The sequence below is a fragment of the Emiliania huxleyi genome (assembly GCF_000372725.1).
Source record: "Emiliania huxleyi CCMP1516 unplaced genomic scaffold EMIHUscaffold_10, whole genome shotgun sequence".
Lineage (NCBI taxonomy): Eukaryota > Haptophyta > Isochrysidales > Noelaerhabdaceae > Emiliania > Emiliania huxleyi.
In genome coordinates this window covers 181,239-201,392 of record NW_005202427.1, presented here as the reverse complement: position 1 = coordinate 201,392, position 20,154 = coordinate 181,239, and the positions used below count along the sequence as shown (strand labels likewise).

At 66.9% G+C, this 20,154-nt stretch overlaps 5 protein-coding genes across 5 annotated transcripts in view; 2 read left to right on the top strand and 3 right to left on the bottom strand.

The window, feature by feature from the left end:
- Positions 1-4,760: 4,760 nt before the first annotated feature.
- On the bottom strand, positions 4,761-6,371 carry EMIHUDRAFT_199381 (hypothetical protein; the record flags this gene model as incomplete). Its single annotated transcript, XM_005793532.1, has 1 exon — positions 4,761-6,371. The coding sequence occupies one exon, from the start codon at positions 6,369-6,371 to the stop codon at positions 4,761-4,763; it is 1,611 nt and encodes a 536-aa protein (XP_005793589.1).
- Positions 6,372-7,280: 909 nt separating this feature from the next.
- On the bottom strand, positions 7,281-10,423 carry EMIHUDRAFT_426257 (hypothetical protein). The gene is made up of 4 exons (XM_005793531.1): positions 9,607-10,423; positions 8,880-9,515; positions 8,597-8,758; positions 7,281-8,409 (listed from the first exon to the last, which is right to left on the bottom strand). The coding sequence occupies exons 1-4, from the start codon at positions 10,402-10,404 to the stop codon at positions 7,510-7,512; spliced, it is 2,496 nt and encodes an 831-aa protein (XP_005793588.1). The 5' UTR covers positions 10,405-10,423; the 3' UTR covers positions 7,281-7,509.
- Positions 10,424-10,633: 210 nt separating this feature from the next.
- On the top strand, positions 10,634-11,032 carry EMIHUDRAFT_199379 (enhancer of rudimentary; the record flags this gene model as incomplete). The annotated part of the gene is made up of 1 exon (XM_005793530.1): positions 10,634-11,032. One exon carries the CDS (start codon positions 10,634-10,636, stop codon positions 11,030-11,032), a length of 399 nt encoding a protein of 132 aa, XP_005793587.1.
- A 370-nt stretch (positions 11,033-11,402) lies between these two features.
- EMIHUDRAFT_448702 (mannosyltransferase, Alg9 like-protein) lies at positions 11,403-13,899 on the top strand (the record flags this gene model as incomplete). The annotated part of the gene is made up of 6 exons (XM_005793529.1): positions 11,403-11,602; positions 11,675-12,116; positions 12,216-12,412; positions 12,708-12,798; positions 12,904-13,241; positions 13,324-13,899. The coding sequence occupies 6 exons, from the start codon at positions 11,403-11,405 to the stop codon at positions 13,721-13,723; spliced, it is 1,668 nt and encodes a 555-aa protein (XP_005793586.1). The 3' UTR covers positions 13,724-13,899.
- Positions 13,900-15,530: 1,631 nt separating this feature from the next.
- EMIHUDRAFT_97412 (hypothetical protein) overlaps positions 15,531-20,154 on the bottom strand; it is a gene marked incomplete at both ends in the record, with an annotated part of 5,954 nt that continues 1,330 nt past the window's right edge. Inside the window, 2 exons of the mRNA XM_005793528.1 lie at positions 15,531-19,106; positions 19,510-20,033. Coding sequence (XP_005793585.1) covers positions 15,531-19,106; positions 19,510-20,033 — 4,100 coding nt within the window. The remainder of the gene's footprint in view (positions 19,107-19,509; positions 20,034-20,154) is intronic.

Genomic DNA, 20,154 nt, shown 5'->3' with positions numbered 1-20,154 from the left:
TGTGTTAATTGTATGCACGAGGCTTATAAACGAAAGAAAAGTGCAAAACTTGCCCAAGACACATCCGGTGTGGGTGGCGTGTGTGGGAGGCCCTTAGCAAAAACCCCTTTTCACCTGACCGCTGAGCTACCGTCGGGTCTCTATTTTAAGAGCAGGTAAACAGCAATAGATCCGGCCCTCAAGCGGCCTAATCGATACCCGGCCCTCACGGAATCGGTCCCTCGTTGTACAGCAATCGATCCTTCACACTGCCCGCGCTGCCAAACTTGCCGAGAATCGGTCCCCATGTTACCTGTGGCGCGAAGCTGATATGTCTCCCGCGCTCGGCGCGCCGACCGCGCAGCGGCGGCAGACCACCCTCCGGTTCGAGGGGCGCCTGGGGCTGAGCGGGCTGCCTCCGCCAGAGTTTGGCTCGCCCACCGGCGGGCTGTCACCCTGCCACGGGTCGCAAGCCCTCTGCCGGCCGGAGCGCAGGCTGCGCAGGCTTCCAGCAATTGGTCCCTTGGCAAGCGCGAATCGGTCCCCCTGGCTCCAGGAACTGATCCGGCACTACACCCGGATCTATTGCTGTTTACCTGCTCTTAAAATAGAGACCCGACGGTACGTGTGGGACGATGGTGTGGAACCTGATCTACACCTTAGCAAAACCCCCCCAAAGAGATGCTGCGCGCTTGTCACAACTCGTTTTCCGTTTCAATGCTCTCTTTATTTATTCAGGTAGACGCCCGAGGGTGGAGTGACGGCTAGGCACCACCCTGGTGATGTGTTTCTTACGAGAAAAAAGCGAAATTCTCGCGCCCGGCCACACATGCCCACACGCGCCTCTGATGAAGATCATGGGGCTCCTCTCCCTCAGCGCGGCCATTGCACGGAGGCCACTCCCGCTGCACAGACGGAGCCTGCCGCTCTCCACACAGGCGGCGACGCTGCTCAGCTCGTGGCCGCCCGCGCGTAGCCTGCCTCGTGCGCACGTCATAGCGGCGGCGGCCGTGCAGCGGCAGCCAACAGAGCGGGCGGAGTCGGCGAGCGCGGCCTCTTCCAGAGCTGCCGCGCTCGAGCCAGATGCGATGAGCGTGACTGGCGTCGTCAAGAAAGTGGTGTACCAAAAGGGGGGCTACTGCGTGCTGCGGCTCAAGCGGCCCAAGGGGTCGCGCCCGTCGGCGATGGTGCTCTGCGCCACCAACGGCACCCTCTCGGCCGCCACGGTGGGCGAAGAGCTCGAGGTGAGTGGCCGGATGGTCGTGCACGAACGGCGCGCCCTGCGGAGCGGGCCGCCGACCCGTGGAGAGAGAGTGGGAGAGGGCGTGTGGCTCGTGCGTGCGTAGGTACGGCCGCCAGCTCGCCGTCGAGCGGCTGGAGCGGGCGGTGCCGCCCACCGAGTCGAGCGGCGGCGCTGCCGCGCTCCTCTCGTCGGGCGCCTTCAAGGGTGTCGGGCCAAAGCTGGCCGCCGCCCTGACGACTGCCTTTGGGGACGAGGTGATCGGGATGATCCAGAGCGGCGACGAGCGGCTCCTGGCGGTGCCCGGCGTCGGGCCCTCGCGGCTCGAGAAGCTGCGCGCGTCGGCGGAGCGACACTTTGGCGCAGCCGGCAGGCACGGGGGCGTAGTCTGAATGGGTATGGCTGGTGCCGACGGCGGTTCATTCTCACGGCTGCGGGCGACGGGTAGGCACGAGGCGCTCTCCTTTGTGCTCAGCCTCGGCCTTAGTGGCGAGCAGGCGCAGCTCTCGCGGAGGCGCTGTCGACCCGCGGCGTGACGCGTCCATGACACGTCGGTGGCATGTCCGTGCCGAGCAGGCGCAGCTCGTCTACGACTCGCTCGGCGTCGACGCGCGCGCGCGGCTGGAGGCGCGGTCCTGGGGCAGGGAGGAGAGGGAGGGTGCGAGCGAGGAGAGGCGCCGATGCCCCCCCCCGGCTGCCCGCCGCAGGCGGACCCGTACCTCCTCCTCTCGCTGCTGCCCGGCACCGCCTTCCCTGCCGTCGACCGGCTCGCCCTCAGCCAGCTGGGCGCGAGGCTCGACTCGCCGCGCCGCGCCGCCGCCGCGATCGAGGCTTGCTTGCGGCAGAGCAGCAGCGACGGTGCCGAGAGACGCATCCCCTGGCGCGGCCGAGGTGCCCCACCCGAGGAGTGAGCACGGGAGTGCGTCGCGGACCAGGCGACTGCTATGCGCCGCGAGTGCTGCTGCTGAGCGCGGTGCAGCGGAGCCTCTCCGGCCCCGACTTTGCGTCGGGCAAGGCTCTCAAGCTCGCGCAGGCGAGAGACCGCCGGGAAGACCGCGAGAAGAGACCGCCGAGAGACCGCCGAGAGACCGCCGAGAGGTACCGAGCGTCCTCTCTCGCGCGCAGGCCGCCCTCGAGCGGATGCGCAAGGAGGGGCTGGTGCACGCCGACTACCCGCCCCCGGCGCAGGGCGGGGCCGGGGAGGCGGCGGAGGGGGCGGAGGCGGAGGGGGCGGGAGGGGGGGCGGGCGCTTCGCTGCGCGACCCCTCCCTCGCTCCGTACGTCTACCACCAGACCCTCGTGCGCGAGGAGGAGGCGGTGGCGATGGCGGTGCGGCGCAGGCTGCCGGCGAGGGAGCAGGCCGGCGCCGGCGAGGCCGCAGGGACAGGCGAGGCGGCGGGCGAGGCGGCGGGCCTCGAACACGCATTCGACGAGCGGCTCTCCACGGCGCAGTGCGAGGCGGCCGAGCGCCGCTCCTGCTTGGTGGCCTCCCCCTGACCCCCCCCGGGCCCTTCCCGCAGGCGCAGCGCGAGGCGGTCGCGCAGTGCGCCGCGATGGGCGCCGACGCGGCGGCGCACGGCAAGGACGGCCGGCTGGGCCGGCTGCTCGTGCTGACCGGAGGGCGCGGCAGCCTAGCCCGGGACTTGGCCCGTGACATCGTAGTGGGTGTCTTCCTGGCTCTCGGGATTGCGCGTGTTCTGCTGCATTCCATTCACGCCCCAGCACCCTGCCCGTGCACTCGTTGGCCCTCGGGTCCCCGCCCTCTACCTCGTGTCCACCCCGCAGGCCCGGCACCGGCAAGACGTTCTCCGTGCGCGAGGTCGTGCGCGCCTGGCGGCAGCAGGGCAAGCACGTGATGCTCGCCTGCCCGACTGCGCGAGCCGCCTCTGTGCTCTCTACGTCGGTCGGCCTCCCCGCGAGCACGATCCACCGGCTGCTCGAGTTCAACCCGCAGGAGAAGGCCTTCCGGCGCGACAAGCTCAACCCGCTGCCCGCCGACGCCGTCGTGATCGACGAGGCATCGATGCTCGACATCCACCTCGCCGCCCGCTTCCTCGAGGCGCTGCGCGAGGAGTGCGTCGTCCTCTTCGTGGGCGACGCGAACCAGCTCCCCTCGGTCGGCCCGGGCGCCGTGCTGCACGACTTGCTCGGCTCGCCGCGAGTGCCGCGCGTCGAGCTGAGCGGGATCTTCCGGCAGGAGCGGGACACCGCAGCCCCGAGCACACGCCACCCGCGCTCGCGCCGCCCCGGCCGCGCCCCTCGACTGCCTCCCTCTCTCCGCCCCCGCCTTGCAGGATCCGACGGGCGACATCGCGCGCAACGCGGTGCTCATCCACCGCGGCGGCGTCTGCTTCTCGGAACCGCCTCGGAGCCGTCTCTCGGAGCCTCTAGGCGCTCATCAACTGCGGCGTCGTCCCCTCGCACTGGAGGCGCGCGACGGCGGCGCAGCTCGACGGCATACTCGAGCCGCGACCGAGCGGCTGCCTGCTCGTGCCCGCGCGCAGCGCTGCCGAGGCCCAGCGCTTGCTGTGCGGCGACGTGTTGCGCTGGCTGCGCGGCGTCGGCTACAACTTGCAGGTGGCGGACCCGCGCCCTGCCAACGCACTCTCCCCGACGCTTCCACAACTCGCCCCGCTCCTCGCCCCGCTCCTCGCCCCGCTCCCGTGGCAACCCACCTCCCCCGCCCGCCCCTTACTCTCCCGCAGGAGGAGGTGCAGGTCCTCTCGCCCGTCAAGCGCGGCCCGGCCGGCACCGTGCAGCTCAACCAGAGGCTCAAGGGCGAGCTCAACCGGCGCTCGCGCGCCGCGCCGCCGGACGGCGCCGCGCCCGACGCCGCCACGAGCGACTCGGAGGCGGACGTGCGCGTCACCATCGGCGATCACGTCATCCAGCTCAAGAATGACTACGACTCGCAGGTCTTCAACGGCGACAGCGGCGTCGTGTGCGCCGTGCGGCCCGAGGGGCGGTCGTACTCGTTCGTGGTCGAGTTCGACGCGCGCAAGGGGCCGACGCCGCTCGGCGAGGAGAGCGAGCCGGTGCGTGTCGTGTACCCCCGCTCCGCGCTCGGCAAGACGGTCTCACTCGCCTACGCGCTGACGGTGCACAAGTCGCAGGGGTCGGAGTACGAGGTCGTTTGCATGCCCGTGCTGCGCGAGCCGCCGCACCCGTACATGCTCTTCCGCAACCTGCTCTACACGGGCCTCTCGCGCGCCAAGCGACTGCTCGTCGTCGTCGGCACTGAAGATGCGATCGCGAACGCCGTCGCAAACCAGAAGGCGCAAGCGCGACGCACGATGCTCCGGCAACGCATTAGCAACGACGCCTTTGCGCCTCCCACCACCAGGCATTTGTGACCATGTGAGCCGGGCGTGTGTGTCCGCAGTATATTTGAGTATACTCATTTGCATGCCAAACGTACCCCTGTACTTTACGAGGATGGGTGTTTACTGTTATCTGTTTTGCCTCTCCGGAGGCGGAGCTGGGGTCCTCCTCGCGCGTGTCTCGACGCGCGTGTGTGTTGTTCTCCGGGAGCACACGGCGATCACTTTAGCTCCGTCTTCCGAGGCCGCCCACTTCTCATGCCGTGGCTTCCGGCCCAAAACTCGGCCGCGTAGTCGGCATCGGCCCCAGCATTCCCGGGCGAGCAGGAGCGCAGCAGCAAACCGACGGTGACGCCAACCACAACGCCAACCGACGCCCCTCCCAAGGCGACAAGAAAATAGTCGTACGCGTACTCGTTCCCCAGCCACGCCAAGGCCAAGCCGGCACCAAGTCCTCCTCCTGCCTTGTAGATGCCGTACGCTGAAAGCCCACCCACGCCTCCGACCGCGCCCAGCATGAGCGATCCCTCGGTGACGGCGGCACGCACGCACGTCCCAGGAATTAGGCTCATCATCACCGAGGGCATCAAACAAGTGGCGGCGAGATTGCTTGTAAGAAAGAGGGAGAGGACGGGTACCGAGGCGCAGGCGACGAGCAGGAGCGCAGCGTTGCAGAGAACAACGCACGCGCGCGTCGTCCAGAGCGGGCGTCCGCGCAAGAGCGACGAGCCAACCGTGGCAGCGATCGCGTTTTGCATCGAGTCGGCAGCGCCGGCGCTCATAATGCAGGCGCAAAGCATCGACAGGTAGCCTGGGAGGTTGGTGAGGCTCGCGATCGGGCTATCGTTAAAGATGGCAAAAAAGTAGAGGTTCATGTTTGTTTCAGCGGTTGCCTTGCCCGACCAGACTGCGAGGAAACCCACGAAGCCGAAGAAGAATATGACCGCGGCCACCGCAAAACCAGCAGTCCAAGCCGCGCGGGCCATTGCGCGGCGCTCCTCGATCGCCCATACCCGTTGCCACATCGCCTCAGAAAACAGGGCGCCGCCGACAAGGAGGCCGAGCGGCATGGTGAGGATGGAAGAGTACCCAGAATAGGTGTAGCCCTTGAGCTCAGGAGAGAGCGGCGGGAGCCCATCCCACGGGACGACGCTAGCAGTGAACACAAGCAAGACTCCGACCAAGGAGAGGGCAGCGATGGCCTGAAGGCGGTCCGTCATGATGGAAACGAAGAGCCCTCCTGCGATGGTGTAGGCGAGAGTGGCCAGCGCCATGGCGATGAGCAGGCAGAGAGCAATACGAAAAGGGAGCCCGCTGTAGGACCGGAGGAGTTCGAGAAATGTGGTGTATTCGGCGGCGAGTGCGACGCACATATTGAACAGGTTCATCGTAACAGCAAGCCCCTGTGCCAACCGGCCCGAGGCGGCTGCTCGTCCGCTGAAGCGCCGACGCATAAAATCGGGCAAAGAACACGCTTCAGGGTAAAGAGCACGAGCCGCTCCGCCGATGTACGCCATGCTCACCACCGCCCCTCCACAGGCAACAGCATACATGATTACGCCGAGCAACCCGGCAAACGACCCATAGCTGGGAGGTGTTACCAGGCACCACGATCCCATGCTAGTTGCGAACCACGAAAAGGCGATGGATAAGGAGGACACCCGTCCTCGCGCGGTGATGAATTCCTCCGGAGATAGTTCCGCGGTGAGCCGCTTGCGGCGTTTATAGTCCAGATAGCTTATTGTGATCGCATAGCAGAGCAGGGTGAGCAGGACCACAACGACGCCTCGAACGGTCGCGGCTCTCCATGGATCGCTCGAATCCCACAGCATCCCCACGGTAGCGGCAGCGCTGTCTGGTAGCCCCAGCCGACTCCGCTGTGAACCTCGCGGGAGCTCGGATCTTGCGGACCAATAGCAGACAGGCGACAGCGGCACTGGAGCGGAGATCGTAAGTTTGTCGACGAGGACGGCCGACGGAGGGAGGGTCCCCGCGACTTTTTGTGATATAGGCGTATCTCTGGCACCCATAGCAGGGTGGCGGCGCCGCGCGTTCTGATCACTTGATGGTGTTCGCATATACGTGTACCTTAAGTTTCTCCGAGACCTCGCGAGCGGGCAGGTATTAACACCCCGGCAGTGTGGTTTGGGCAGGGCAGGGCAGTGTGGGTTTCACACCCGGGGCAGGTAGGGGATCGGGCAGGGCAGTTGTGCGGCAGTGTGCGGGCAGGGCAGTACGGCAGGGCAGGGCAGGGCAGGGCATGGCAGTTGGGGTCATAATTGCAGGGCTGAGATTCGGGATCTCAGGTGGTGAAAAAAAAGGGGGAGACAATTGCTGTGAACATGGAATTTGAATAACAATCTCAATGAGATGTGTGAAGAGGACGGCCGATCGACGAAACACATGCGCGAGCTTGCGAGCTCATCTACATCTCAATCAAATCTCAGGGGGGCGCCGTGCGGTGTATCTTTTGATGCGTGACACTGCACACGGGGCCTCGTCGTCCTCCGAGCTCCGTCTCGGAGTCGTCCAGCGTGCGCCGACGACGACGCCGACAGGGATGGTCATCGAGCCTCGAGGGCCGCGACCCGGTTGGTGTATGGTGGAGGCGGCTGGCGGAGAGGCGCTCGGCCTCCCGAAGTCCCGTCCGAATCGAGGGCACATATACCTTATACGTATTTGGGGGAGGGTGCCGCACGCCGGACGCCACTGAGGGACCCAGGAGGGCATGCAAGAAAGTCGAGATGATGTAATATAGTATATAGACAAGACAAATCTGCGAACACTGTCTACCCAAAAGACGCAAGAGTGCCTGCCTGTCTCGGGTGTCTGCTCGAGTTCCCCGCGCGTGCCCTGGGCGCTAGTGAAATCGGCATTCGCCATTGCCACAATGGAGGAGCGCTTCGCGCCAGGCCAGCGGCGAACGGCTCGGGTTCGTGGCCCGTCCTGCGCGCGTGGAAGGCGTATCCTTCACGCGTCGCGCCTGCGGAAGCAGTAGATGTAGCCGAGCTCGAGGGGCGGCGCCTCCGACACGGCAACCTTCCGGTCGTTGTGTAGCACCCAGCGGCCATCCTTCTTGAGGTGGCACACATAGTGGCCGCACGACGTGTTCGAGCCCATGTGCGATATGAAGCCAACCAAGTCGTACTCCCCCGGCCCATCATCCTCCGCCGCCGCCGCGCCACCGCCACCGCCGCCGCCGCCGCCCTCGCCGAGAGCGGCCGCGACGGCGCTCTCGAGGTCGTCGGTCCTGGAGAAGAGCCAGTCGGCCGCGCGCTCAACTGCGCCGCCCGTCGCTGCCAGCGCGCCGCGCGCCTGCCGCTCGGTGAAGCCCATGGCCGAAAGCATCTCGATCGCCTCCGGGCTCGCCTCGGGGCCGCCTCCGCCGCCTCCGCCGCCGGCCTGCCCGCTGCTCCCTGGCGGCGGGAGGGGGTCGTTGAAGTCCGCGTCCTCCATGTGCGCGAAGACCCACTCCGTCGCCGCCTCCGGCGAGCTGTTCGAGACGGCGAGCGCGGCGCGGCGCGCGCCATTCTCCGAGAAGCCCATCGAGACGAGCTGCGCGACGATGGCCTCATCCGGCTGCGGCGAGGCGGCCGGCGCCGGCGCCGGCGCCGGCTCGTTCGGCTCGTCGGGGAGGGGCGACTCGCCCGGCTGCAGCCCGCCGCCGCGGAAGGCCTCGAGGGAGAGAGTCTCCGGCACGGGCACCGCCACCGCCATCTTCTTGGCCGTCCAGTCGGCGTCGGTGTAGTAGCGGGAGAGCTGCACGACGAGCACGCGCGGGAAGGTGGCGAAGCGGGTCGTCTTGGCGGCGCCGGCGTGGCCGCGGAAGTTCTCGAGCGTCTCGACGGCGAGGTAGCGAGAGAGGCACGCCTGCGCGGTGCGGAGGCGGAGGAGGCGCGGCCGTGACGGCGCGTGTGTGATGCTGCGCCTGCCGCCTCGGGCGTGTGTGTCCGCGCGCTCGTGAGCCCCGCCCGAGACAGTGCCGATGCGACGGTCAAGGGTGGAGGCGTGCGCTCATCCCGCCCTCACAGGGGGGCCCGGGCGCCTCGAAAGAGACGAGCGGCACGACGGGGTCGTCGGGCGGAGGCGCCGCCGCCGGGTCGAGCTTTTGCCGCTTGTCCTCCTTGGCCTCGTGCGCCGCAACCTCCGCGGCGTTGGAGGCGAGCTCGAGCGGGATCTGGAGCGAGAGCGCGCTGCCCGGCACTCGCTTGTAGGCAACCTGCGGGAGGGGTGGCGGGGAGGGGGAGGGGGGGGGGGGGGCCGGAACAGGGGGTGAGGAAGGGGGGGGGGGGGGGGGCCTTTGAAATTCCCCCCGGGTTGGGAGTTCCCCCCCGGGGAACCTGCCCGGGGGCCTTAACCCGTTCCTCGAGGGAAAAGGAGGAAAGTTCCCCCAGGGCCGGGACCCCTTTCCCCAACCGGGCGCCCGGGGGGGTTTTGGTGCGGCCAAATCCTCCAAAGAGGGGGCGGAGGTACTCGGCGGCGTCCTGCTGGCGCGAGGAGGAGAACTCGCTGTGCCCCTTGCCGACGAGGGAGATGAGCATGCGCGGCGCCACCGCAGCCTCGGGCGCCGGCCCCTCCTCCCCGCCCTCCGGAACGGGCGGCGGCGGCGGCGCGCCGTCGCCGCCCGGGTTGTACCGGTCGCCGAGCAGTGCGCCTCCCAGCTTTGCGAGCTGCGAGGGCAGGTCGCCGGTTGGGTCGGAGGGGGCGGTCGCGAAGATGGCTGGCGCGGCGGGGTGCAGGGTCTGGTACTCGGGCAGCGTGAAGAGGAGCTGGAGGACCGAGTTGACGTAGCACGAGTTGCCGAGGTTGTTGAGCCCGAGGTAGCCGCGGCTGGTGAGTGGCGCGAGGTCCTTGCCCGCCTCGGTGATCTTGTCGAGCTCGAGCGACTCGTTCGCCGCGATGTTCATCTCGGTCACCGACTGCGCCGTCTTCTCCATCCTCATCACGTCGATGCCTACAGGAGGGGCCCGAGAAGCCTCCCGCAAGGCCAAGGCAGGCCTCCTCCTCCGCCGGGGCTGCGTCGCTGCCCCAGTGCGCCAGGTGCTCCGCCAGCTTCGGGTCGGTCACCTCCGAGTTCTCGTCGTCGGCGTAGGAGTAGACGTCGGCGCCGTGCGGCGTGATTGTGCCCAGCTTGACCACGAGCGGGAAACCGTGCGGCGGGAAGTGCTTCTTGGTCTCCTCGTAGTGGTTCAGCGCGCCGTTCGTGCCGCCCGACCCGTCCCACTGGCGCCGCCCCGAGCCGATGTGGCCGTCGGAGAGGTTGAGCCAGAGGTTCTCGCGCATGCCCGACTCCTCGCACACCCACGCCGCCGGGTCGGGAGAGATCTTCTTGTGCGGCGGCAGCTGCACCAGCTCCTCTGCGTACTTAGAGGGCAGAGTCTCCGCCTCCCACGCGACAGCGCTCTCCTTCCGCTGCTGCATCGCGCCGACGTGCGTGACGATCGCCTGGCAGCACGTCGACACAAACTCGGGGAGCTCCTGGCACGGGAGCGGCACGCGCTCCCCCGACGGCATCAGCACCAGCGCAGCCTCGGTCGACTCGTCGTACTGCGGGCCGTCGACGCTGAAGCCGCCCTCGACGCCGAGCGCCATTTTGGTCGGCGCGGCGTCGGGTGCGTCGCTCTTGGGCCGCAGCGTGCGGCGCTTCTGCAGGTGCACGTACAGCGTCTCGCCGCTCCTCATCGACGCCGCCTGCACGTGCTGCGCTCCAAAGCCGAGGTAGGTGCGCAGCGAGACGTAAAGGCCGCCCGGCGAGAACGGGCTGTCGAAGCTGAGCACGCACTCGTCGTTGTACACCTTGTCGTACTCGGTGGCCGGCACCAGGCCGCGCATGCTCGCACGGACACGATCGAGGAGCGCCTCCATAAACACACCGGGGTGTTGGCGATGATGAGATCGCGTTTTTCTTTTTTCCCTAGCTCTTAGAGATAAAAGGAGGAGGGAGAATTGCATGGAGAGCAGTGTATGCAGGCGTCGCCTCTAATCGCCCGAAAGAAACACTTCTTAAAGAGGGCCGCCAAGACTCCTCTGGTGCGCCATGGCAAAGTCCAAGGCGCCCGCCGCGAAGCCTCAGCAGCTCACCATCGCCAAGAAGATGGCTTCGACGCGCAAACCGGGGCAGGTCGCCAGGGGCCAGCCGCGGAAGCTCGCAGCGCCGAAGCCGCAACAGGTGAGCCAAGGCGCCGGCGCCGGCGGGCACACGATCATGCTGCTGCAGGAGACGAAGAATTTGGCGACCCGGACGTGGTCGGAGCACCCTACGCTGCGCCAGGCCCTCGACTACTTTGTCTCGTCGTACGAGCGGCAGCTCAAGGCGCTCAACCCGCAGGCGCGCGAGCTGTCGTACACGGTGGAGGATCTGCACGTCTACATTGACAGCATGGCCGACCTGTCGGCACTCATCTTCGCGCCCGCCACAAAGCACTACATGCCGCGCAACAAGACCTACCTCAAGCAGCAGCTGCTGCTGCAGCTGCAGTCTGCGGCGCGATAGGTGCCCAGCGAAAGAGATTGCGTGAGCGCCGCCGGTGGCGCGGCCGGCTGCAAGCCTCCACGACGACGGCTGCCGCAGCACCGCCGAGGACTAGCTTTATATTCTGTACACGTACCATGCTCAGGAGGAGGAAGCCAGTGTGCAGTGCCGCACTGGCACACTGCGCACACTGGTGTGTGGGGCGCGGTCCGCCGGCAGGTCCGGCCTCGTGGTGCCTTATTCGGCCCTGTGAGAGCGGGTATTTAGCGCGCCCCCGTCTCCGCGCGGTCTAGTCATGCGTGGTTTCTCTTCGGGTAGAGACTAGAGTCATATCCCCAATCAGAGAACAAAAGTGTACCAAGCACAGCGGGATGAATTCTTTTCTATAAAAATGGCTGCACGCCGACGCCGCGCCGCTGCTGCCCCGCCACAGACACCAGATGCGAAGGCGCCGCGATCGTCCTCCGCCGGGCATCTGCCGCGACCTTACCGGCCGAGACTCGCGCTGCTGCTGCCGCCGCTGCTCGCCGTGCGCCTTTACGGTGCTCTCGCTTCGCCGATCACTGACTGCGACGAAGCCTTCAACTACTGGTCGCCGTTTGCGTTGAATCAACAGGCCCGTCGCAGAGTACGCGCTCTCACTGTCCTCCCACTGCGGTGCAGGGAGCCGCTGCACTACCTTCTGTACGGTCGCGGGCTGCAGACGTGGGAGTACAGCCCAGTGTTTGGGCTCCGCTCCTACGCCTACCTGGCCATGCACGCCGCCTTTGCCCGGCTCGCCTCCTCGGTGCTGCGCAGCAAGGTCTCGGTGTTCCTCGCCGTGCGGTGCGCGCTCGGCTGCACCTCGGCCGTCCTCGAGGCTCGACTTGCCGCCCGCACCTGTGCCTGGGCGAGCGGCGAGGCGGGGGTCGCTCTGTGGGCTCTGCTGCTGAGCAGCGCGGGCATGTGGCACGCCGCGGTCGCGCTGCTCCCCTCCTCCTTCGCGATGCTCTGCGTCCTCGCCGCGTGGACCGCTTGGATGGACGCCTCCCTCCCAGCCCTCCCAGCCGGCTCGCCGCCCGCGGACCGCAGCGTCCGCAAGGCGTACGGCGCCGCAATCTTTTGGGTGAGCGCTGTTCCCGCCCGCCCACCGCTCCACGGCGGGCGTGTCGCGGGCTCGCTGCTCAGCCCCCCCCTCCCTCCCCCCCTCGCCGCCTTCGCACAGGTTGCGGCCGGCTGCCTGCTCGGCTGGCCCTTTCTGTGCGTCCTCGCCGCGCCGCTGGCGATTGACGCCGTCGTGGCGCTCGGGCTGCGCCGGTTCGTCGCGCGCGCGCTGCTCGCGGGCGCGCTGCTCGCCGCACCCTCCGCGGCGGTCGACGGCTACTACTACGGCCGTTTCGTCCTCCCCTGGCTCAACTTGCTGTTGTACAACCGCTCCGCCGCCTCCGGGGAGGCGCGAGAGGGCGAGAGAGGAGCCCGAGAGGAGGTAGCCGAGGCTGCACACCCCGTCCGTCGTGGCTCGAGGCCGCACCGGCGATGGGCCGTCTCTCCCTCTCCTCTCGCCCTTGCCCTCTCGCCCTCTCATCACCCACACTCGCCCTCTCGCCCTCTCACTCAGGGCTCGCAGCTGTACGGCGTCGAGCCGTGGTGCTTTGCCGCAATGCAGCCTCGGCCCACTCCCTCCCCGCCGACGCGTCCTCGACGGCCCGTCCCGCAGGCACTTTTACCTCCGCAACTTGTGCCTCAATCTCAACCTCGCCCTCCCCGCGCTGCTCCTCGCGCCGCTCCTCCTCCTCGCCGGCCGCCTCGTGCCGGCTGCTGCAGGAGAGCCGCCTCCCCGGCCCGGCCGCGCGGCGGTGCTGCTGAGCGGCGGCTACCTCTGGCTCGCATTCTACTCCGCCATACCCCACAAGGAGGAGCGCTTCCTCTTCCCCGCGTACCCCCTCTTCCTCCTTGCCGCCGCCCTAGCCGCCAGCGAGGCGCGCCGCGTCGCCGCCGCGCTGCTCGCGCGGTGCGCCCCACGGCGCGCGCAGCGTGGCAGGGAGGGCGGGCCGCACGGCGTTTGGCCTCCCCTCTGGGGCTTGCCTGCGGCCGCTCTCGCCGCGTCGGCTCTCCTCTCGGCGGGGCGCGTCGGCGCACTCGTCTCCTACTACGGCGCGCCGCTCGAGGTCTACTCCGAGGTGAGCGCGGCCCTCTCGAGCCGCGCAGACGACTCGCCGCTCCGTGTGTGCAGCGGCAAGGAGTGGTATCGGTGCGGCTCGCCCCCTCGCCGCCGCGCCGTGCCACCTCCACGCGGCGCCGCGAGCACGCCACGCCTCGCGTCGGCCGCCCAGGTACCCCTCGTCCTTCTTCCTCCCGCTTGGCGCCACGCCCGCCTTCTACCGCGCGGGCTTCGACGGGCTGCTGCCGTCGCCATTCTCAGCCCCACCCCCCGACGGATCACGCGCCATCCACGCTCATTTCAACGACGGCAACCGCGACGAGCCCGCCGCCTACACCAGCGAGGACCGCTGCGACGTGATCGTCGATCTTGAGCTCCCGGGCGACGCTGCTCCGCGCTCGCGGGCCGGGTGGCACGTCTGGGCGCGCCGCCCGTTCCTGGACGCGGATCGCTCGCCAAGTTGGTCGCGCGCGCTCTACGTGCCTTGGCTCACCGCGGGGCGAAACGTGTACGCGAATTATTCCGTGCTCGGCCGCCAGCCGCTCATGGTCATGCTTCATGGTTCGGTATAGCTGTCGTCGCGCGACTGCGCGGTGAACGTGAACAAGCGAAAACGAGATGGCACAGTGGCCAGAGAGGCCGTCGGTGAGATGGCTTTTGTCCTGAAAAAGGGTAGGGTTCACACAGTTTAGATCAGTACACTGGTCTGGTTGGGCAGCCTGGTTAGAAGTTCTAAGCCTCGAGACTTAAAACGGGTTCAAGTGTGGAGAGACCTCGGTGTCACGCGCTCGCTACAACTGTCAACTGTATGGAGGTGTGGTGGTCACGCTGGGGTGCTCCCGCGCCGAGGGGTGCTTTCGCGGTCTAAGCGATCCGCTGGAGCCTGCCTCTTTTGCGGGCTAAGTCGGCCGTGGCACGGCCGTGGTGACCTAGAGGCTCACCGTGATCGTTAGGGTTGCCTAAAATTTTTCTTCGCCTGTGCGGCGGGCCAGCTGTTGTACAAAAAGTGGTGCGCGACTTGCGCACGGGGGCTGAGAGGAGGGCATGCGCGGCAAATAAATAAAGAAAAAACGGACACCTCTACTGTGAGGTGGGTAAAAAGGAACAGGTCCCCGCCCTTGCGATCTTTGTGCAGGGTTCTTTGTTATGCGCGGCAAAGTGGCGATGGCGCTGTTAGGTTTTGGACCCATGGGATCCAGCGTTTACACTTTTTGCCGGACGCCTGGGACGAAAAACGACAACGCACCAGTGGCATCTGCCTGAGAACGCGAGTTTGAATCGTAGGAGGCCACCTAGAGCAAAAATTGAGCCCGCTCAGATGTGAACAAAAAATTGGTGGGGTCAACCCGTGCACGGCTACGTGATGGTGCCGCGCAATGTGGTCGGCCGGCTGATTGGCAAGGGCGGCACCAACGTCAAGATGCTGCAGCGGCGCGCGCCACGGCCGAGAGCAGCCCTCTGGCCATGACACCCCAAGACAACAACAACAGTCGACTTCGAACCGGGGGCCACTCGATTGCAGAGAGGTCCCTAACCGACGTTGGCTGGATAGATTATGGCTGAACTGGAAGCGTTCAAGCGGCGGCCCATACGCGTAGCACATTACCGGGGGAATTACGCTAGAGCGAGGTAAGCACATTACGCTAGAGACAGAACCCAGAGATACATACGTCAAAGGGACTGCCCCCCTCCCCCACCTGCCCTGCTTACACAGGGATCAGGGTAGCATGCCCCGAGGACGGCGACATTTGGCAGTCCCTTTGACGTATGTATCTCTGTGGGTTCTGACTCTAGCGTCGGAGGCAAGGGCGAAGCTAAGAATATTTAATTTAGAGACCCCCGGATCTGGCCGCCTCGTGTCGTCAAGTTCGTCCGTAAGCTCCGTCCTCCGATCAACAGCGTCTAAGTTTGAGCCCGTTCCCTTCCGGGGGCTAAGTTCAGCGCTCGTCTGCGAGCAGGTCTAAGTTTTGGGCAACCCTCTACCCCTATACTACCTAATCATGATCAGTATTGTGGCTCACGGGGGGCACACACATCTTCACACTGCGCTAGGAGCTCAAGAGTCCTCTCTCGGTTGCCTCTAGCTCGTGAGTCTCTCACTCTCCTGAGAGGACACGCACACCACTCACCAGCAGCGCCCCCGCAGCAATAATATCTGCAGCACCCCGCAACGCGAGGTAAGCGACGCAACGCATACTTGAGGTGCGCCACATTTAGCTTTATCTCCAGAGAGGAACGTAGAGGATAGAGGGAAAAAACGAACCGGCAAACGGCCTGTACACTACTTTTGTGTCTCTACTCTCTGCTGGAGATTATATCTCAAACATCCAACATGCAAAAAGAACAACGCCATAACTCTGAGGCTGGTACAGCCGCGGGCTAACTCTGAGAGTGTTGAGATATAGACGACTGCGGAGCCGGAAGGGCCGAGCCGCGCTGCATAAGGAGCTGCTGCTTTGAGGGCGATGACGTCCAAACGTTTGACAGGTCATTGACAGCCCCAGCCTCAGCCTCGGCATGGCCATCGGTTAGCAGGCCGTCATCGGAGGCTTCAGCTAGAGGAGTCGCATCGAACCGCGAGAATGCGAATTCTGTCGCGTATGGGGAGCCGACTTCATACAGCGATGCGTTACCTTCTATTGCGCCCTCAGCCATGGCCGTCGTCGTAAAGTGGCCTGAAACCGGGTAGACGTCGATCTTCCCCCACAGGGGGCCTGGATGAGAGTAGGACTGCCCAAAGATACCGTGCGGCCGATTGCGCGCCGCCCAGTCGCTTTGAACGCGAAAACTGACGTCCACCCTGTGGCCTGGACCCATCGTCGCACGGCTGTGCTCTCCTCTCGCAGTAATGACCCAGTCTTCAGCGGCGAAGGTGGCTGTCGCCATAACCACAGATACCACTAGCTCCTCACAGGTCTTTCTGCCACCCTTGCCAATCTTGAAGAGACGCCCACCGCAGTACCCCGAAACCACCGACCAGCCCCAGTTATTTTCGTCCAGCTCCGAGGCCCGGTACGAGACGTTTAACCACTTGCGTTTGAGACGGCTACCGCCCGAGCCCATCCCTGGGTTGTTGTGCCCCCCGCCTGCGCCGACAATCGTAGCCAGGTGAACCTCGGTGATATAGCTACCGTCGACGATCAGGGTGTTGGCCTTACGTCGCAAGGGAAAGGTCGCATTCTCCGTCTTGACATTCACTGCGATGCCCGGAGCCGAGAAAAAATTATACAGCTGCCCGTGCCTACCACGGAAGTCAGCGCGGCCGCCATGCGCAAAGAAGAGATGTGGGTCCTGCATAACACCCAGAGGCGGCGGGAGCGAGGGCAACAATGGAGGCGGTGGGGATGGCAAGGGTGGTGGTAGTGAAGGAGGCGGTGGTGCGGGTGGCGGCGGCGCAGGGGGCGGTGGTCCGGGCGGCGGTGGTAAGGGCGGCGGCGGTGAGGGCAGTGGCGGCGTGGGAGGTGATGACGGAGGTGGCATGTGGCCGGTAAACGCGTCCAGATCCGTCACCACGCCTCCGGGCGGAACCTCGAAGGTAGTGGACGCGGTGCCGAGAGTCTGCCTCAGCGGCGGCTTGTTCAGCAGAGCAAAAGAGCGTTCATCGATGACCACGGTCCACTTGCCCGGCGACGGCAGCTCGTGACTGTAGTAGCCGTTCGCGTCGGTGACGACGGTGTACGTGACGTCTCCGTTGGTGATGAAGACGGTCACGCCTTCGAGGTACTCGTCGACGCCTTCCGTGAACTGCTGGTCATCGCCTTTGTCCTCAAAGACGTAGCCCTCGATCATCGGGGGCGGCGGCGAGGGAGGCGGTGGCAATCGCGGACCAGGCGATATCGGGGCCGGGCTTGGAGAGGGCGGTGGGGGCGAGGGCGGGGGCGGAGAGGGAGGGGGCGGCGGCGACGGTGGCGGCGGAGAGGGGGGCGGTGGCGGCGGTGACGGCGACGGCGGTGGCGGTGCGGGGGGTGGTGGAGAGGGGGGCGGTGGCGGCGGTGGTGACGGCGGCGGTGAGGGCGGGGGCGAGGGCGGCGGCGGCGGCGGTGGGGGCGGTGGGGATGGTGGGGGCGGCGAGGGCGGTGGTGGCGGCGGTGGTGAGGGCGACGGCGGCAGTCGCGGACCAGGCGATATCGGGGCCGGGCTTGGAGAGGGCGGTAGGGGCGAGGGCGGGGGCGGAGAGGGAGGGGGCGGCGGCGACGGTGGCGGCGGAGAGGGGGGCGGCGAGAAGTGGGTGAAGGCGTCCAGGTCTCTCCCCACGCCCCCGTATGGCACGAACACAGCCGTGGCAGTGCTGCCCAACGTCTGCACGAGCCCGGGCGGCAGCGTGGACGTGAGAATGGTGACGGTCCACTCGCCGTAAAGAAGCTCCTTTTCGTAGTACCCGTCGTCGTCTGTAGTGACGATGTACCTGCCACCTTTGCCGTCGGTAAGTTCGACCTTCACGCCTTCGAGGCCCTCGTCGCTACTGGGATCGAAGACGCCGCTGGCCTTTGAGTCTAGAAATACCCGGCCGGCCAATCGTGAGGGCTGCGTGAAGGCGTCCAGGTCCGTTACCACGCCTCCGGGCGGAACCTCGAAGGTAGTGGACGCGGTGCCGAGAGTCTGCCGCAGCGACGGCTTGTTCAGCAGAGCAAAAGAGCGTTCATCGATGACCACGGTCCACTTGCCCGGCGACGGCAGCTCGTGACTGTAGTAGCCGTTCGCGTCGGTGACGACGGTGTACGTGACGTCTCCGTTGGTGATGAAGACGGTCACGCCTTCGAGGTACTCGTCGACGCCTTCCGTGAACTGCTGGTCATCGCCTTTGTCCTCAAAGACGTAGCCCTCGATCATCGGGGGCGGCGGCGAGGGAGGCGGTGGCAATCGCGGACCAGGCGATATCGGGGCCGGGCTTGGAGAGGGCGGTGGGGGCGAGGGTGGGGGCGGAGAAGGAGGGGGCGGCGGCGACGGTGGCGGCGGAGAGGGGGGCGGTGGCGGCGGTGACGGCGACGGCGGTGGCGGTGCGGGGGGTGGTGGAGAGGGGGGCGGTGGCGGCGGTGGTGACGGCGGCGGTGAGGGCGGGGGCGAGGGCGGCGGTGGCGGCGGTGGGGGCGGTGGGGATGGTGGGGGCGGCGAGGGCGGTGGTGGCGGCGGCGGCGAGGGCGAAGGCGGCAGTCGCGGACCAGGCGATATCGGGGCCGGGCTTGGAGAGGGCGGTGGGGGCGAGGGCGGGGGCGGAGAGGGAGGGGGCGGCGGCGACGGTGGCGGCGGAGAGGGGGGCGGCGAGAAGTGGGTGAAGGCGTCCAGGTCTCTCCCCACGCCCCCGTATGGCACGAACACAGCCGTGGCAGTGCTGCCCAACGTCTGCACGAGCCCGGGCGGCAGCGTGGACGTGAGAATGGTGACGGTCCACTCGCCGTAAAGAAGCTCCTTTTCGTAGTACCCGTCGTCGTCTGTAGTGACGGTGTACCTGAGATCGTTGCCGTTGGTGAGTTCGACCTTCACGCCTTCGAGGCCCTCGTCGCTACTGGGATCGAAGACGCCGCTGGCCTTTGAGTCTAGAAATACCCGGCCGGCCAATCGTGAGGGCTGCGTGAAGGCGTCCAGGTCCGTTACCACGCCTCCGGGCGGAACCTCGAAGGTAGTGGACGCGGTGCCGAGAGTCTGCCGCAGCGACGGCTTGTTCAGCAGAGCAAAAGAGCGTTCATCGATGACCACGGTCCACTTGCCCGGCGACGGCAGCTCGTGACTGTAGTAGCCGTTCGCGTCGGTGACGACGGTGTACGTGACGTCTCCGTTGGTGATGAAGACGGTCACGCCTTCGAGGTACTCGTCGACGCCTTCCGTGAACTGCTGGTCATCGCCTTTGTCCTCAAAGACGTAGCCCTCGATCATCGGGGGCGGCGGCGAGGGAGGCGGTGGCAATCGCGGACCAGGCGATATCGGGGCCGGGCTTGGAGAGGGCGGTGGGGGCGAGGGCTGGGGGCGGAGAGGGAGGGGGCGGCGGCGACGGTGGCGGCGGAGAGGGGGGCGGTGGCGGCGGTGACGGCGACGGCGGTGGCGGTGCGGGGGGTGGTGGAGAGGGGGGCGGTGGCGGCGGTGGTGACGGCGGCGGTGAGGGCGGGGGCGAGGGCGGCGGCGGCGGCGGTGGGGGCGGTGGGGATGGTGGGGGCGGCGAGGGCGGTGGTGGCGGCGGTGGTGAGGGCGACGGCGGCAGTCGCGGACCAGGCGATATCGGGGCCGGGCTTGGAGAGGGCGGTGGGGGCGAGGGCGGGGGCGGAGAGGGAGGGGGCGGCGGCGACGGTGGCGGCGGAGAGGGGGGCGGCGAGAAGTGGGTGAAGGCGTCCAGGTCTCTCCCCACGCCCCCGTATGGCACGAACACAGCCGTGGCAGTGCTGCCCAACGTCTGCACGAGCCCGGGCGGCAGCGTGGACGTGAGAATGGTGACGGTCCACTCGCCGTAAAGAAGCTCCTTTTCGTAGTACCCGTCGTCGTCTGTAGTGACGGTGTACCTGAGATCGTTGCCGTTGGTGAGTTCGACCTTCACGCCTTCGAGGCCCTCGTCGCTACTGGGATCGAAGACGCCGCTGGCCTTTGAGTCTAGAAATACCCGGCCGGCCAATCGTGAGGGCTGCGTGAAGGCGTCCAGGTCCGTTACCACGCCTCCGGGCGGAACCTCGAAGGTTGTGGACGCGGTGCCGAGAGTCTGCCTCAGTGGCGGCTTGTTCAGCAGAGCAAAAGAGCGTTCATCGATGACCACGGTCCACTTGCCCGGCGACGGCAGCTCGTGACTGTAGTAGCCGTTCGCGTCGGTGACGACGGTGTACGTGACGTCTCCGTTGGTGATGAAGACGGTCACGCCTTCGAGGTACTCGTCGAGGCCTTCCGTGAACTGCTGGTCATCGCCTTTGTCCTCAAAGACGTAGCCCTCGATCATCGGGGGCGGCGGCGAGGGCGACGGCGGCAGTCGCGGACCAGGCGATATCGGGGCCGGGCTTGGAGAGGGCGGTGGGGGCGAGGGTGGGGG

Bases quoted from the DNA above. Each gene is read 5' to 3' on its own strand.
- EMIHUDRAFT_426257 (XM_005793531.1), bottom strand. From the start codon at position 10,404: ATGGAGGCGCTCCTCGATCGTGTCCGTGCGAGCATGCGCGGCCTGGTG. The intron at 9,516-9,606 runs GTGACCGACCCG...GCCTTGCGGGAG, and splicing joins CCGACGACGAGAACTCGGAG to GCTTCTCGGGCCCCTCCTGT. The intron at 8,759-8,879 runs GTTCCCCGGGGG...CCCCTCCCGCAG, and splicing joins GGGTTAAGGCCCCCGGGCAG to GTTGCCTACAAGCGAGTGCC.